At 43.1% G+C, this 18,643-nt stretch overlaps 1 protein-coding gene across 1 annotated transcript in view; it reads right to left on the bottom strand.

Moving 5' to 3' along the window:
* Positions 1–18,643, bottom strand: part of LOC146861181 (dynein axonemal heavy chain 11-like) — a 2,741,463-nt gene that overhangs the window by 2,284,749 nt on the left and 438,071 nt on the right. The window contains exon 13 of the mRNA XM_085646213.1: positions 1,226–1,384. Within this exon, the coding sequence (XP_085502339.1) occupies positions 1,226–1,384 (159 nt within the window). The remainder of the gene's footprint in view (positions 1–1,225; positions 1,385–18,643) is intronic.

Below are 18,643 nucleotides of genomic sequence, written 5' to 3'. Positions count from 1 at the left end.
TCAACACCAATCCAAGTATAAAAACAGGTATGATGTAACTAAACATGTTAAATCCCGCATGTTCAAAGAAGGAGATTGGGTTTGGGTGGACCTTCCTAAACCACGTAGGAGGGAGGCTACCAGATTTTCAGAACCTATCAAAGTAACTAAAGTGGGTAGAAATGTGGTTCACCTTGAAAACGTACAAACCTGGAGCATGGACAAGATTGTCCCTCATAAGCAAATTGTTGGTACTGAGGTTGTTCCGGATCAAGGGGGTGAGAGGGAAAGTGTTGCTTCCAGTAGATCCCAAAGAACCAAATCCAGACCAGGGTAGCTAAGAGACTATTGCATTACATGATTTGTTGTACAGTTTTCCTGTCATGCATTGTTTTATGCTCATCTATTGTTATGTGCTTTTCCCCATTTTCCTTTTTCCCCAACCTTCTATATGTAAGGAGATGTATTATAATCTATATATGGTACATTCCGCCACCCCCATTCCCCTGCCCCTCTTGGTATGTACCTACAGTGTGTTGTGAACATACTCCAGCTGACTGGAACCTGTGATGGTGTAAGGTACGAATAAAGAAAAATCTTCACCTCGCTACGCTTTGACTTCTTTTTGTAACAGGTATATTTATTACTATTTGCTTAATCTACATTTTAGCATATGCTTCAATTTTCACTCAAAGGATGCTAACCAGTTTGTTTATTTTGGTGTGTATCTTTTTTGTTTTGATTCATGATGCAGTTAGTCTGGCAGGTATAATAATCTTAAAATACCTTTCTCTTCCTGTATCTCTCTTCGCCTTATCTCGCTTCACTGGGGCCTTTTCCCTTCCTTTTCTTGTTTCATTGCTACATGATTTTTCCTCACTATCTTCTTACCTTTGTATATTTATGTCACTCCTCCTGCATTTCGTTCTGCGTGCCCTATCCTATCCTAGATTAGGCAATTATCTCTGCTAGATCCTGAAAATAACTGGCTCTTTCTCCACAATGTGTACCTTTTCACGTCAGCATCTACTATTTGTATTGTTTGAAAACGAAAACCGCCTTCTGGTGTAGCTTTCAGGGAAAGTGGATCCCTCCAAGCATAATAATCTTGTGATCCTTCTGTTTTAACGATGCACAATCGGAATGTAATATTTGGCTGTGATCTATAGTGCCATTTTTTACTAGATGAAACACCAGTGAACCAATCATAAACTGCATTTTGAACACATGCAAACAAATATCTTACCCGAACAAAAATAACCATATCCCACACTGACTTGAGTAAAATGATGTCACTCCGGCATTGCTTAAGCTGCTTGTATTCTGACACAGTCACTTCAAATAGTTCTGCTGTTTGCTTAAGCGTTTTCATTTCTGCTTCATATTTTAAAATGTTTTTATGAGTCTGCAAAAGAAGATATTAGACAAATTAGAAATGAATTAGAAAGAAATGAATTAGAAAAAATAGCGCAAGTACGCTTCAGTATCATACTGGGTGCAACAAAAGGCATTTTCCTCAAAAGCTACATAGTGTTAAATACAAACGTGCACTTCCTACTGGAAAAACTATTTAAGATTTCCCGTTTTTTACATGCTATCAGTTTCTGTATCCTGGACAAGTTACGTATAATCAGTGCTTAATTTGAGCAGGAGCTTTCCGGTGCTGAGCACCGGCACTTAATTGGTTTCCGGTGCTCGCCACAGGCACCTAATTGTCAACACCACACTTAAGGCAGTCTGACACAAGGTGGCGCTGCTCATGTAATTTAGAGATGAGCAGTATACCAGTTGTTTAGGAAAACAATATACTTTAAAAAAAAGTACTAATACCTGCCTCCCCAGCCATTCCTTTAGCTTTGAGGACCTGGAATAATCGGAAATGTCGCGTTTACAAGGGAGAGAGATGGTTAGTAGTTGTCTTGGCAGCGATGACAGGGGTGATGGGTGGTCCAAGCTGCAGTGGCCTCCTGGTCAGAGCCCTGGCACTTAATATTTTACAAATTAAGCACTGCGTATAATTTCTTTAGTAAAGCTATCCCCATTTCAAGCACACTGGGATAGCCTGCAAAATATCTTAACTGCTAATAGATCCATTTTACGTTATCCCCACAATATCCTATTGTAGATGCAAGCAAAAGATACCAAATAGCTGCCAATTATGGATATCCTTTACCAACATCATCCGAGAGATAGACTGCATCCATTATGGAACCACTTGGATCAAACTGAACAGCAGAGCAGTATTTCATCATTAGCAATCTCTATTTCAAGTGATCAGTGTATTCATTGAAAGTTACGTTAGGGTGTCCAATTGCTGCACGTTTTAGTAAATATTTACTTTGTACATGGATGCAAAACTATAGATTGCTACCTATTTGTGTGCACATTTTTGGTAAGAGACCCATAAATGCTGTATTTGAATCTAAAAAACAATGCGCATGTTTGCAAACAGTAATTGCTTACGCCCATGTTATGATTGTACGTTACTGCAACTGATTATTCATTTTGACCATATGTAATCATTTGAAACATCATAAAACATGCACTAAATCCTTAACACCATCTGAAAAAATGTGAATGGGGTGTTTTGAATCATCTAAAATGTTGTCACTAATGTCTAGACGATGCTGCAGTATGCTGTATCACCACAGATTATGCGGGAACTGGTCAGTCATGTTATGGCAGCTGTGCCTACCGATCTAGAGGATGAATATATCCACTCAGATTAATACAGACTACTAGGCCTCAAATCCAGATTTAAATTAAAGAAGGCTTTCTATGAATAAGGGCCTGTGATGGATGTAAGGGCTAAGGATTAGGTGACAATGACTCAAAACCTACATTAAATTAAAACAAATAAGGCCTTTGTAACCTAAGACTCTGCATGCTTGATTTGCACTTTCCCAAATAAAGACCAAATCGTCAGGAAGACTATATGCTAATTCTCTCTTGGTGCCTAGGGCCTGTTATTGGTGCAATAAAACAGTGAAGAGGATAGGAAGTTAGCCTGCTCTCCACTAAAAAAGGGGTGTGGGTGGGGAAGACATTTCTCCTGAGGAGACTCTCATTGCTTGCCAGCCAGCTTGAAAAGCATTGATGCTCTTTTTTGAAGCTTGAAGCACGTCTAGTTCCTTCTTATGGTGATTATGAAGGGGATAATGGAGTGAGTGTGAAGTGCTCGCTGCCAAGATATGTGAAAATTATAGGTCACAGTTTTAATCCACACATGGTTAGAAAGATTTCCCAGTAACATGAAAGGGTGTGCAGTTCCATGAGGATGGGTACTTCTGTTCAGGATATGAGCAGGAAGACCTTTCAGGCCAATGAAAGAAACTATTTTTGGATGCATGGACCCTCACTCACCAAAGTGGCAGCGTTCATCATCGGGTCGTTCTCTTATAAACTTACTTTTAACATGCTCAAAATATATAAACATTATTCAAATCAAAATAAGATTTAAATACCTAACTCAAATCCAAAATGTACCTTAAAAATGGCACACATTTAAAATACTTAGAATGCAATACTATGACTCCAATCCAACAAACATTAAGGAAAACAAATAAATTTGAGGAGCGGGCAGAATTAATATTCTAACTTCAGTGCCAATAACACCAAGGAACTTTTCAACATTGTTAAGGAATTATCCAACCCAGCTGCCAGCGAAAACAGCATCACAACCTCACAGGAGCTGTGCGACAACCTCGCTGACTTCTACCATGACAAGATTGCAACCATAAACAGAAACTTCAAGCCCCATCTCACTCCTATGGACTTCCTCAACAGATAAGCCATCACTGTAACAGGCACGAATATAGAACCTCCTCCCCACCCAGGACACCACCTCCACCATGAAAGCCATCCACTCAGGAGCTTCCACAGGCCCATGCCCACACCACATTTACAACCTCAGAAACCAAAGGATAGGCCAGGAACTCACCACCCTGCTCAATATCTTAATCACAACTGCAACATTTCCTGACGCCTCGCAACACACCAAAGTCAGACCACTACTCAAAAAACCCTCTGCCGACCCCAGCAAGTTTAAAAGCTTCTGGCCAATCTCCGTGCTGTCATTCCCAGCACAGATACTGGAAAAGATCATCAATAAGCAATTCATTACAAACCTGGAGCAGAACCAGCTACTCGGCACCTCCCAATCCGGCTTCTGTAGCAATCACAGTACCAAAACTGCCTTGATCACAACCACCAAATACATCCAAACCCTCCTCGACCGAGGAGAAGCAGCAGCTCTGATCCTCCTTGACTTTTAGGCAACTTTTGACACGTATCCCACCAGAAGCTGATCGAAATACTCCACCACCCCAGCGTCCAAGGGAGGTGCTCAGATGGATCACCTCCTTCCTCACTAGAAGAACCCAGAGAATCCACCGCCCACCTTTCACCCCCAAACCCATGGAGATCACCTGCAGTGTCCCCCAGGGCTCATCCATCGGCCCGCGCTCTTAAACGCAGATATATCCCCACCAGATACCACAGTCTCAACATAATTCCTTATGCAGAAGACAGACAGGTCATCTTCTCACTCACCGATGACCCCACCACCACTAGAACCAAATTCCACAGATGCACAACAAGCATCACCAACTATATGAGGAACAACTGCCTGCCGCTGAACACAGACAGGACGGAGGTACTGATAAGCCTAAGCGTTGAACTCCGCTCCGTTCATGGAGTATTCTGCACTCCGCGCAGCAAAACTCTGCTCCAGGTACTGCCGTGGAGTTTTTTCCCCGCTCGCGCTCGGCAATGGTAAGTTGGTGAGTGCGGGCTGCCGCCGAGTAGAATTTCTACTCGAGCTGCAGGAAGATCAGCTTGAACGGCATTTCGCGAAACACTCTGCCACTTGCGGAGCTCCAAAGAGTTTTTTTGTCAATTTGCGGAGTTCCACACAGCGGAACTCCGCGAACTCCGCCCTGACCTAGAACTGATCTTCAGAAAAAGCAACAACCTATGTAATGACTCCTGGTGGCCATCAGTACTAGGACCCGCACCCACTCCCTCTGGCCATGCCAGAAACCTCGGAATCATCATTGACAACAAGCTCACCATGAAATCACAGATCAATGCAGTCTCCTCCACTGTGACACAGGCCCTCATCACCAGCCAACTGGACTATGGCAATACCCTCTATGTAGGAATCACTGTACACCTCCTACAGAGACTTCATACCATACACAACACTCTATTCAGACTCCTCCTTGGCCTTTCCCAAAGAACCCACATCACACCCCACCTCAGGCAACTCCATTGGGTCCCCGTACAGAAAAGCTGCTGACCCACGCAAACAAGGCTCTACACAACCAAGGACCCGCCTACATTAACCACCACCTGAACTTCCACCAACCATCGAGAAGACTACCCTCCACCTTCCCATGCTATCCGCATCTACTTTAGCAGAAGTGGAGGACACTCATTCTCTATCATCACAGCAAACACCTGGAACCGCCTCCCCACGCAACTACAGACCATCCTCTTGGAGCAGCGTAATTTTGGCTACACCCTTTCATGTCTTGATTATGCTATGTATATATGTGCCTGTAGTACCATATATTTGTGTGCTTTAATATCATTAACATCAAGTGGTGCAGAATACTAGATGTGCATTTGCAGTATAATTCAGAAATTTATATGAGTGTGCATACCAATGTTTTCCTTATAGTGGTACCAAATAGCAGTTTTCATATATATGTATGTATTTGTGTAGTTTTAGTAATTTTGTTAACTATATTTATATATATTCGCATATTCATTTGAATAGAATCATGCATTTATTTTATAACTGTATATGTATTGTTTTCTTCTTCTTCGCAGGTGCATTCATATGATCTCATAGATAATGAAAGGCACATTGTGTATGAGAGATAGTGAGGCTCGAGAGAAGAACTTTTGGCAAGGATGAGAGGGGTTAACGAACAAAGGTAGGACCATGATTCATGTTATATCTAGATATGTGAGGAATCCAAGGACTTCATGAGATTCAGACCATGAGATGGGAGTATCGAATAAGTTTGCAAAGTTCTACTGTGAGAAGGTGGAAAAGCACTGGCACACATGATGTGGGATTTTCAAATGCTCTGTGAAGTTTTAATTAGTGGTCACACTTTAACTTTAGACCGATTCCTTTCTGGACTTGGAGGGGTACAGACCTCTTTGCTATATTTCTGTTTTGTGGTTTTATGCTATATGATACTCCTGATTTTGGAAAATCTCTACAAAACTACCTAATATTCTGACATCTTTCTACTTTACTGCATATTATTAGGGTTTCCCAACTAATGCTACTTAGATCAGGCTTAGTTGGGTACTTTTGATTTACTCATGTACAGACAAGAGGAAATCATATTCTGATCACCAGATTGTCTTCCTTTCTTCTGCATTGATGTTACTGAATTTTGTAAGCTTCTTGCTGTAAAGACTAAACTTTGTCAGGCAGCTTGGACTGCCAGTATTGAGTCTGTATTTTTAGAACATTCTTGAGACTTGTGTACATCAGTTTGGCCTTGAATTTGTAATAAACCTACATTTAATATCAATGATCAACTATCAGGTATCACTGTATAGCCAAATGGGCTGCACTGTAAATTGAACATTTGGATGATGTTTACTCCTCTTTATTTAACAGGAATCTAAAAAGGTCTATCGCAGGGAAATTTCGATATTTGGCTCAGTGTTCTGGCAGATGGTAACAAAACGAGGATGGCTAGATCCTGGAGTAGGTCAGTCCCAATCCCAGTCCTAGAGCCTATATTTTGGCTTGGAGGATCGGCCGAGTTCCAGCAGTTTTAGAAAGAGTTATAACAGCAGAGGTGTTAGTATTAATAGGGTTCTGCATTCTAATGACTTATGCTTAGTTTGCAGTGTTCATGGAGATTGTGTGATGTTTGGCGGAGATGTTCTGAATGTCATGTAAAAGTGGTATTTAACATGGAGAAGTTGAAGTTGTTTTCGGGTACGGCATGGCCTAAGATCCCGGGATGATATTAAAAAGTGCAGAAGACACTGTATTGTTATTGTCTGCTAATGTTTTGTGGTGCTTGTCATGAGATGCCATTGACAGCACAATTGAGATAGGGACATTTATCTTTCTTTGTGAAAGTGAGGTGTGATTAGTCTGGTGGACCCTTTGCGCAAGGAGAAGCTGTACTAATTGGGGTGAGTCCCCGCAGGATGAGGTCTCATTCGAGTGGGTCTGAATAGGTCAGAAAGTGTTATTCCGAACCATTTCTTGTATGATTGAATACTGTTGATTTCTTTAGTGGAGCACACAAAGTTATTTGTTCCAATTGCTTTGCATTTGTTTTGCATGCATATTGCTGAGGAGAGTGTGTTCGTGAAAATTGTAAAGGAGGGTGAACTGCTGCAAGGAGTGAAACTGATGTCACAGTGTGCCGTGCTGAGATTGGTTAGTTGGTGTAAAGCTGAACTGTTACTGGTGTCTACCTCATAGATTGTCGCACTGGTATTGCCCGTTGATTCTGAATGAGAATTGTGGGTAAACCATTATTTCCACTTTGGAATAAATTTCTATTTGTGATTATTGATGTTCTGCTAGAAAAGAGCAACCACAAGGAGATAATGGACAGAGCGCTGAACATTTTCAGACACTCACCCCCATTCACAGATCTGGGTTGAATCCATCATCGTTCTTTAGCTCACTTCACCACCCCAGTTCAGACCCAGCTATATACAAATCAGTTTTGACCCTGTGCCTCATAGGAACAGTCCAGCCCGAATTGCCAAGCCTTGCGTTCCCTGGCAAGGAGACAAGCATGCTGGGACCGGTTTCCGGGTAACACTCCTCATCAGCCAGGCCAGCTTGAATCCAGTGGCAAAGTATGCAAGGGACCCACGTCTGGGTATACCCTGCCAACTTAGGGCAAACAAAGCAAACACAAGGAAATGATGGATGGAGCGCTGAAACTTTTCAGACACTCACCCCCAGTCACAGATCTCGGTTGAATCCATCATCGTTCTTTAGCTCACTTCGCAACCCCAGTTCAGACCCAGCTATATGCAAATCAGTCTTGACACTGTGCCTCATGGGAACAGTCCAGCCCGAACTGCAACAATGGATTTAGGCCTAGATCTCTGTACTGGGCTGAATGTAGGACATTGTTCTGCATTCTGTCCATCAACTGGAAACCGGTCCTAGGATGCTTGTTCCAGTCCAGGGAGGATCTGGCCTGGCAGTTCGGGCTGGACTGTTCCCATTGGGCTCAGGGTCAAGACGGATTTGCATATGGCTGGGTTCAAACTAGAATGGCAGGGAGAGCAAAAAATAACAATGTATTTAGGCCTAGATCTCTGTACTGGGGTGAATGTATGACATTGTTCTACATTCTGTCCACCAATTGTTGTTTTTACATTTGTCACCCCGAGTGGGACGGGTCTGCCCAGATGTAGGTCCCGTGCTCTCCATGCCAGTGGAGTCAAGCTATCCTGCTGATGAGGGGTGAAACACCAAAAACGGTCCTAGGATGCTTGTTTCCAGTCCAGGGAGGACCTGGCCTGGCAGTTCAGGCTGGGCTGTTCCCATTGGGCGCAGGGTCAAGACTGATTTGCATATGGCTGGGTTCAAAATGGAATGGCAAGGGGGGCAAAAAAATGATGGATTTAGGCCCAGATCTCTGTACTAGGGTGAATGTATGACATTGTTCTGCATTCTGTCCGTCAATTGTTGTTTTTGCGTTCTGCTAGAAAATATTTCTTTTTTAAAGTTAGACAGGATTTGTTGAGGGAAGGTGTGACAGTACCTGTTAGAGAAGGAGAAGAGGCATCACCCGAAGATACTCCAGGTCATTATATGGTGATAAATGTAGGGTTTCACACATGTATTTGCTTAAACAATGGCACAAGATCACAGAGACAGAAGGTGCACTTGCTTTTCCATGCTATGGCGCACTTAATGTAAGAATCATTGAAAATTTGAGGAGGATATTATAGGAGATGAAACCTCAGCCTAGATTTACACAGTTTGAAGTGCTCAATGCCTGGGAGCGTGCAGCTCATGTCAGAGAGAAGGAAAGGTATCAGGGAAGAGCTAGAAACGAAGTGCGTGCCTACACTGATGCAAGTTGATATGCAGAACAGAGGAAGCAGAGAACTGACCTGATAGAGGGAGCCAAATTATACCCTGAATTAACAAGTGAAGAATTTGGGAAAGAGAAGGAGAGGAAAAGGGAAGAACAAAAGGACCAAGTCAAAGATACCAGATGTGAGCCTTAATAGAATGGGAGCCACCCCTGTGAATATGAATCAAAATGTGATGAGAGGGAATATAGTGATTTGTGCCCCTGGTACCTGCACAGATCTTAATGCTCCAGATGCTCTCTCTGTCCCGGTTACCATTGGTCTTGTGGTTCCTATTAACAACCCAAATTCTGCAGGAAATGTACAACACAATTTGGGCTGTCCCTGCCATGCTAAATGCCCCAAAGAATGCTCCAACAAGTTTGAACGTGGGAGGATTTGTTCCTTTAATTCCAATTAATGTGAGTTCCCCTTGTGCTGCAGTCTAGCTTCAGTGCTCAGAAATTAGACGAATGGTTGAAGGTTATCAATACACCTTCGATGGAAGTGGAAGCTCAGAACTGAGTCAAGGAATGATTCAGTCATCATAGTGGGTAAACTTGGTTGATGTAAGTAAATTAAAACTAGAATTAGATAAAATGATAAATGGAAGTCTTGAATTGGCCCAACTAGATAATTACCAAGAAAATGTAATTTTGTTTATGAGTAAAGATGCATCCAGATGGGTGAGGCAAGTCTATGATAAATTATTGGAACCAGTTCAGAAGTGTGACTTAGATCTGGATAGGATTAAAGTCTTACAGAAAAGCTACTGACAAATTCGGGAATTGATTCAAAACATTCAGATTTGGAGTGTGCTAGATAAGTGGGAAGGTAAATGGGCCAAAAGGAAAGGACCAAAGAGATCTATGAGAGAATTGCCTCCTCCTGTAGAAGGAGGAGTGGGTACTACAAGTTTCCCCTAACGGATGTGCCCAGCAAAGGTTATGTCCATGTGCCTTGGAGTAGGAGTTATCTTAAATCATTCACAAATGACTTCCCAGGATTAAGAGAGAAGCCTGTAGAATGGTATCAACAAGTTGAGGGGTTTGTGAAAATCTCAAAGTTTTTGTGGGCTGATCTGAATACCTTGTTCGATATTGTAGTTCCAAGAGATTTATGAACAGAATGAAAAATTGCCACAGAATAGCCCAAGAAAGAGCCGATAAGAGATCCATTGACTAACAGTCCATTAGCCACAGTAATGAAAAAGTATTGTCCGGTGATGACGTGGATGAAATCTATGGTATCGCTCAAAGAAACTGACTGGATGAAGATTGACAGGACGACCCAAGAACCCCAGGAGTAAATTCATGCATATTAGGAGAGCCTGCTGCAGGCATTTAAGCAGTACAGTGGAATGGAGACGCTAGAGCCTAAATACATGAGACATTTTGTGTCCAGGTTTGTGACTGGATTTATGCCTGAAGTTAGCATGATGAGTCAGCAGCATATGATTTGTTGGCAGAATAAGTTGGTTGATGAGATCTTGAGATATGCAAAGTACTGTAATGACAAAATAGAAATGAAGCAGAAGAAATTGAAGGAGAAATTGATGGTGGTGCATATCAAGGCAGCTCAAAGAGTAGGTCAGGGCCAGCCTTTCTTAAGTATTGTTCCTCTTATGCAATGTGTGTATCATCAGGGAGCTCCTGATATGCAAGGTGGAGGTGAATTCCAGTCACAAGGCAGAGGTGGTGGTGTCCTAATTGACCCGAATACTGAGATTGATGTAGCTACTTTGAAGACCAACCCCTGTCATTATTGCAATAAGCTAAGGCATTGGAAGCGAGAATGTCATCTTAATCCTGCTAATAGGGGTCAAAATTAAGGGTTTGCCCATCCTCAGAATAATAACCGGTGCAGACACCTAATGGGCAGAGACCAAGGTCTCAAAATTTCAATGTGCCCCAAGCCCCAGTAAAGCAAATTTGACAACTCCCAATGCCAAAACAAGCTGAAATGGCCCTAGATTCACTTCAACCAAGTTCCACATATGAATCAGAATGCTTTACAGAATAATAATGCTTTTCAGCAGTTTCCAATGTTTGACATGGTTGACAATTACGCCTGACAGTGCCTGAGTGGGGAAGAAGATTGCTTGCTCGGCACAGTCTTGGAGGTAGACCAGAGTGGTCCATTTATAGATGGTAAGGTAAATGTCCACACCGTATCATTTCTGGTTAATACAGGTCCTACCTGCTCTACTGCTAAAACAGTGAGGTTCCAAACCTACTCCTATCGGGAAAGTAAATCCAAGTTATAGGAGCTGCAAATAAACAAATGACAAACCCCATAACCAAGGATGTACCTGTAAAAAGAGGGGATTTCTAGGAGAATCATCAATTTTGGTATGTGATTCAGGTCCTGTGAGTTTCTTGGGATGGGATCTGTTGTGCAAGCTGAATTGCACCATTTATTGTACCCAAAGGGTGTGGAGTTCCAAACTCATGATGAAGATGTTGCTTTTAAATTTGCTAATCAAACCTCAACAGTTGAGCTGTTCTCTGTGATTACAAGTGAAGAGTTATCCCTGGATCTCAGAGAACCCTTGAGATCAGAAGTGTGGGATTTTTTAGGGGAGGACATTGGACTCATCAAAGGAGTTGAGCCTGTTCATATACGGATAAAACCTAATGTTGAGTTCCAAAGAACCTCACAATATAATCTGACCCCGGAAACAATTGTTGGAATCGCTCCAGTAATCGACACAATGATCCAACATGGTATTTTGAAGGAGACTATGGGGAACCAATTGTGGGCTTACAGAAGCTCAGCTGCAAGTTTAGCATAGTTCAGGATCTCTGAAAGATAAACAATTGTGTAGTTCATTGTTCCCTTTGGTACCGAATCCTGGTGTGAATTTGTTTCAGATTCCATATGAGGCTGAGTGGTTTACTGTCATTGGTCTTTATCAAGCCTTAACTCCATACCGTTGCATGAGGACAGTCAATTCCTCTTTGCAATTCGGCTCGGCAGTCATATTTTGGCATAGTGCCGAGTCCCACAAGAGTATACGGAGAGTCCATCCATTTTCAACCAGATTCTTAAAAAGAACCTGGAATCCTTGTTATGCCCTGTAACTCTGTCCTGGTGCAGTATATTGACGACCTGTTGGTTGCATCAAATACTCAAGAGGCTTGCAGGACTGATACTATTATTCTGTTGAACCACTTGGCTGAGAATGGACATATGGTGTCCCCCAATAAATTGCAACACTGTTTGAGAGAAGTCCTGCATCTCAGACATCACATTGAGAAAGGAATCAGGTAGGTGTCGCAGGAAAGAGTCTTCGCGATTCTGCAAATTAAACTGCCTACAACACAGAAAGAAGTCAGCATGTTCTTGGGAATGGTGGGCTACTGTCACCAGTGCATACCCAATTTTTCCCTAGTAGCCAGGCTCTTCCAGTGGCTGACACACAAGGATTTGTCGAATCTGGAACCCTGGGATAACGATTGTTTGGTTGTCTTCCTACAGTTGAGAGAAAGTCTCTGTCGTGCCCTGGCACTGGGAATGCCTGATTACAACAAAGCATTTTTGCTTTTCTGCAAAGAGAGGGATGGCTGTGCTCTCTCAGTGCTTACGCAGATGTATGGAAGTGCCGTAGACCTCTAGCTTCTTTTCCTGCTACACTTGACCCAGTAGCTGCAGCATTGCCCGGTTTCTGGTGTTGGTGTCAGCATTGAGGGGTGTGAAAGCATTGTTATGGGTCATCCTCTAACTGCGTATGAGCTCCATTCTTTGGGGATATTGTTGACTCGTACTCACCTCAGCATTTGACAAACAACCACCTGACCAGGTATGGGCAAATCATACTTGTGGTTAAAAATGTTTCCTGCTGCTTCCTGAGAGTGACAGAGATGATAGTGAAGTGAAGCATGACTGTTTCGATGTTACTGAACTGTGCACCAAGCCAATATCGGATATACAAAATGAGCCATTGCCTGAATTTGATTTTGCATTGTTCGTGGGTGACTTAGGCTTGCAAGATCATGGAGACAATGCAAGAGCTGCCTGTGCAGTCTGTACAGTTTCAGGAGTAGTTGAAGCTTCATGGCTCCAAGTAGTATTTTCTGCACAAGTGGTTGAATTGATTGATCTAACAAGAGCATGCTGTGTCTCAGACCAGCAGGGAGTGACCATTTTCACTGATAGTCAGAATGGCTGTAGCGTGGTTCACGAGTTTGTGCAGTTATGGTCCCAGAGGGGTTTATGGCCTCTTCAGAATCCCCCATCTGTAATGGAGAACAAATGAGCAAGCTTCTTGAGGCATTGCAAATGCCTGCTCAAGTTGCAGTTGTAAAATGTGCTGCTCATTGTACTGGGATAATTATATGACCCTCAATAACAGATAACTAAATCCAAAATGGTCGCACACTGCTGACCTACCTGCGTGTTACCCCAAAGAACTGTGGTCCCTGTAGTCAGCGTCGGCGAGTACAACTATGCTCGTGTCGTGAGTGCAAGTGTGAATAGCGTTAGCCATCCCTGGACACGTGTTTTGAGGTTGTTGCCTCTCGTCAGCAGGGAGTAGGAAAGAGTGCAGGGTTGCTGTGTAGGCTGCTAAAATCATTATCAGGTATGTACCTCTCATAGCAACGCAGGTGCGTAACCTAGAGCCCGTCGGCTCTCCCGGCTCAAGGAGCCACTAAATAACTAAATCCAAAATGGTCGCACACTGCTGACCTACCTGCGTGTTACCCCAAAGAACTGTGGTCTCTGTAGTCAGCGTCGGCGAGTACACCTATGCTCATGTCGTGAGTGCAAGTGTGAATAGCGTTAGCCATCCCTGGACACGTGTTTCGAGGTTGTTGCCTCTCGTCAGCAGGGAGTAGGAAAGAGTGCAGGGTTGCTGTGTAGGCTGCTAAAATCATTATCAGGTATGTACCTCTCGTAGCAACGCAGGTGCGTAACCTAGAGCCCGTCGGCTCTCCCGGCTCAAGGAGCCACTAAATAACTAAATCCAAAATGGTCGCACACTGCTGACCTACCTGCGTGTTACCCCAAAGAACTGTGGTCCCTGTAGTCAGCGTCGGCGAGTACACCTATGCTCGTGTCGTGAGTGCAAGTGTGAATAGCGTTAGCCATCCCTGGACACGTGTTTTGAGGTTGTTGCCTCTCGTCAGCAGGGAGTAGGAAAGAGTGCAGGGTTGCTGTGTAGGCTGCTAAAATCATTATCAGGTATGTACCTCTCGTAGCAACGCAGGTGCGTAACCTAGAGCCCGTTGGCTCTCCCGGCTCAAGGAGCCACTAAATAACTAAATCCAAAATGGTCGCACACTGCTGACCTACCTGCGTGTTACCCCAAAGAACTGTGGTCCCTGTAGTCAGCTTCGGCGAGTACACCTATGCTCGTGTCGTGAGTGCAAGTGTGAATAGCGTTAGCCATCCCTGGACACGTGTTTCGAGGTTGTTGCCTCTCGTCAGCAGGGAGTATGAAAGAGTGCAGGGTTGCTGTGTAGGCTGCTAAAATCATTATCAGGTATGTACCTCTCGTAGCAACAACAGATATGCTGACAAGGTGGCCAAGTATAGTGCTCATAATGCTTGCACCTTTAATAGTGAGTACACCAATTAATGAACAGATGAGAACAACTACAACCTTTTCTTAACAACTGCTGATATGTGGGAGGAGGTTAAGAGGCTTCAGGAAGAAGTGTCAGAGGCAGCACAGCAAAGTTGGATTAAGTCAGGTTCTGACAAGAGAGATGAGTATGATGGGAAACAGCGTTTACAACGCTGTTTCCACAACGCATGGCCTTACAACGCAGTCATTACAACAACCGCGTTGTTACCACGCGTGCCATTACATCGCAAGTCGTAACAACGACTTGCTGTAGGAGGCGTGCAACACCAGGGAATGTGTTGGATTTCAAATCCAACACCTTCTCTGCTGTTGCACAAACTGGAGTAGGAATAGTAATTAATACTATTCCTAAGTCCAGTGCGCCCCCTACAGCAAGTCGTTGTTATGATTTGCGATGTTATGGCATGTGTAGTAACTATGCGGTCGTTGTAACGACCGCGTTGTAAAGCCATGTGTGGTGAATGTATGTGTAGTAACGTCATACATTCAAGGATGATATCTGGGTTTCAGGAGATGGAAGACCTCTGTTACCTAATAGTCTATTGCCACCAACGGCCAGGCATTATCATGGTCCTACTCATGTGAGGAGAGATGCCATTGTCAGATTGTTTTGACAGACCTGGTTTAATCCTAGGTGTAGATTGATGGCTGAAGCATTGTGTCACAGCTATGTTGCGTATCAACATAATAATGTAGGGGAAAGAACTGCAGTAATCTTGAGCCACATAGGAAGATCAGTAAGTCCCTTCAACAGGATGCAGTTGGATTTCATAGAGATGCCCGTGAGAGCACTGATTTGATATATGACTTGGTTGCTGTGTGCATCTTTTCACGCTGGGTGGAGGCATACCAGACCAGGAGGAATGGCAGTCTCACAGTAACAAGTTGCTTTAGAGGGAGTTAATACCTAGGTCTGGCTTTCCGACTTCCCTGGAATCAGACCAGGAAACGCATTTCCACAATGAAATCTTGAGTATTTAGTGTGCAGCTTTACAAGGTGAATAGAGACTGCATTGTAGCTATAGACCTGAGGCTTAAGGTCTGGTGGAACAGATCAATGGAAAATTGAAATCTAGGCTTCCAAAACTGTGTGTTTCGACATCTCTGAAGTGGCCTGATGCTTTGCCACTTTGATGAGTCTCTGCAGCATACCTGATCGGAGGACAGGGTTGCCCCCATGAGATCATCATGGGCAGAGCTATAAGACTGCTAGCTGTACCTGTAAACGTACTTGTGAATGTTACCACTTACATGATACCTGAATACTGCAAAGGACTGGCTGACATGGTGCGTTCTGTTTCTCATCAGGTTGAAGCCACCACAGTCCCACCTCATCAAGAGCAGTGCCATGACCTTAGTCCTTGCAACTGGGTCTTGGTGAAGAAACATGCACAAAAGAGTTGTCCGGAGGCCTGCCAGTGTGGTGCTTTCCAGGTGATTCTGGTCTCAATGACTACTGTGAAGTGTGGACGTCTCTCCAATTGGGTGCATGTTGCCCACACTCACCGAGTTCCGTGTCCCCATGATGATGTAACAACACCTCTCCCAGAAGTGCTGGTGGTGGTTGAGAGATCACAGGAGCAGGTTAGTCAAGCTGTGGGGGACCAGCAAGAGCCTGAAGCAGTACCTGTTCGTCCTGAGGGGGGGGGTCTTGGGGACTCGATAGCTGGAGCTGAAGCGGGATTGCCTCATCCTGTGGTGAAAACTGAGTATGATTCAGACCCAGACGAAGGGTCTAGTGCTGTAGAACCACGAGTGGCAGCAGGATAACGTTGGCTGAGAAGACAGGAGAGAGGGAGGCGCAATCTGCAAGGAGAAGGTGGGCTCTAGACTATTCCGCAGGACACTGAGGATTCCGATTTGAGTCATGGAAGGGGTGAGGGGAGTACTCTCAGAAGATCAAAATGGGCTAGAGTACCCTGTTGGAGGTACTCATTCCCTGAATGTATTTACTTTGCCACGAAGGACAGAGAGAGAGAGAGTTCTGGGAATACTGAAATGCCAGTGACAGTGCAGATCTACTTGAACCTCCTTAAACTGAACATTTTGTTTGAACTACGATTGGAACATACATTATCATAAAAAAGACTGAGACATTTTATTCTGGATGTGACTGTCTATGACTCTGAACTGTGCATTTATTGGAGACATATATATAGATTAGTAGGAGAAAAAAGACGAGTGCTGAGGCCTGAGGCAGCTGATTGTCCTTTAGAAGAACACGCAGTAGGGCTATGGTAGGTTCATAAAGACCGTGTGCATATCCCTATTGCATGTTATTTAGACTTTGGTTTTGACATTTGCACAGGGGGAAATCGACGGAGAAGATGTGTCTGCTGTGAAGTTCAAGCCAACGTTTGGGGTTTTAGAGAAGTAATGGAAGCCAATCCTAATATTAGTAGAAGTTGATACATAATAGCAGACACACATATAGTTGTGTTTGTAGTAATAATCAGTTTGCTTGTAGGATATATCCATCTACATCTAATTTGGTAGAGATTAAGTTTGCAATAATTCCCAAACCCTCACACCCTTGTGGTAATAGTTTGTATTCATTAGACGATACAGAGTTACATGTAGATAAATCAAGAGGTGATTATTCTGTAAATGCATATTTTAAACTGCTTTATAAGTATATTGACACAATACATGCTAGGTATTGCTATGTTTGTAAGCAATTGCCTGCATCAGCTCCACTTATTACCATATTCCTGAGACTGATTGTGTTACCTGTAGCAATTTGATGAGCCTTATGTATGGAAGGGAACATTTTGAATATTATTTTTCCAATCAGGATTAATTTTTTTAAGCAGTCCTAATGCTAGAGCTCCTAAGTCGTTGCATTGACCCCAGTGCTAAATTTCCTGGAATAAGTTAAAGATTCTTTACACCCATCATGACGATAGACACTGCCTATGCTCACAGACAAAATTTGATTTGCCTTGTATCAGAGGTTGAGAAGAAATTTCTACATTTAGTTGAAGACAGGAGGAGAAGTATGGAATCTAGATAAAAAAACAGACAAGAGCATTAAGAATAAATATAAGTGTAGTGAGGAAGAAATAGAGCATCTAGTGACAGGAAATCTAGCAGCATTTACTCTAGATTGAAAACATAAAGGGAAATTGTGTATATTTGTGGAGAGATCTTCATTTGACAATAAATTTGCGGGAAAAGGTGTAAGTGCAACCATATATTTAAAGTTAGGGGAAATTGGAAATAATTTCTGATGAATGACGATCCTTTTATTCCTGGAGTCTACTAAATTTGTGGAGGACATGCTTATTTCATGTTGCCCAGAGGCCTGTATGATGCTTGCTACCTAAGTGTAGTTTTTCCAAATATTTATGATGCGGAACATCTCACTGACCCTGTGTGGGAAACAAAGTCCAGGTCTAAGCGAGCAGTAAGTGCTGGAGAAGTAGTGGGAAATATTTTTGGTGTGATGATCCTATCTGTGGGTGTGATTTTGAATGACATTAAGATTAGACAGTTGTCCACTATATTGGATAAGTTGGCTACTAGTACAGCAGGAGCTTTATTAGTTATTGATTCGAAAATGTTGCCTATTAGATCTACGGTTGTGCTAAACCGCCTTGCGTTAAACATCCTGCTTGCAAAACAGGGCGGACTCTGTTGAATGTTAAAGTTCCAGCAATGCTGCACCTACATTCCTGACAAGAGTAAGGATTTGAACAGGTTTATCAAAAATATTTCTGATCTACATAAGGATATACTGAAGTTGGAAGCGACAGGTGCATGGGAAACCATTGGAAGTGGATTTTCTGCATAGGTAAATGGTTTGGAAACCTGGGAAGTGGAATTTTGGGTTTCATTCTGAAACCTCTGGTGATAATTGCCGTTTGTGTAATATTCCTAATTTTGTTCTTTAAGGGATATAAGTGCATAAAAGTCAAACTAGAAGTGAAGAGGAATAGAGTGATGGAGAGCTAGAGGAGAGTCAGCGAAATACTATTACAA

Source organism: Triturus cristatus, chromosome 3_1 (genome assembly GCF_964204655.1).
Source record: "Triturus cristatus chromosome 3_1, aTriCri1.1, whole genome shotgun sequence".
Classification (NCBI taxonomy): Eukaryota; Metazoa; Chordata; class Amphibia; order Caudata; family Salamandridae; genus Triturus; species Triturus cristatus.
Note: the sequence above shows the minus strand (reverse complement) of the source record. Positions and strands in the feature narration are given on the sequence as shown.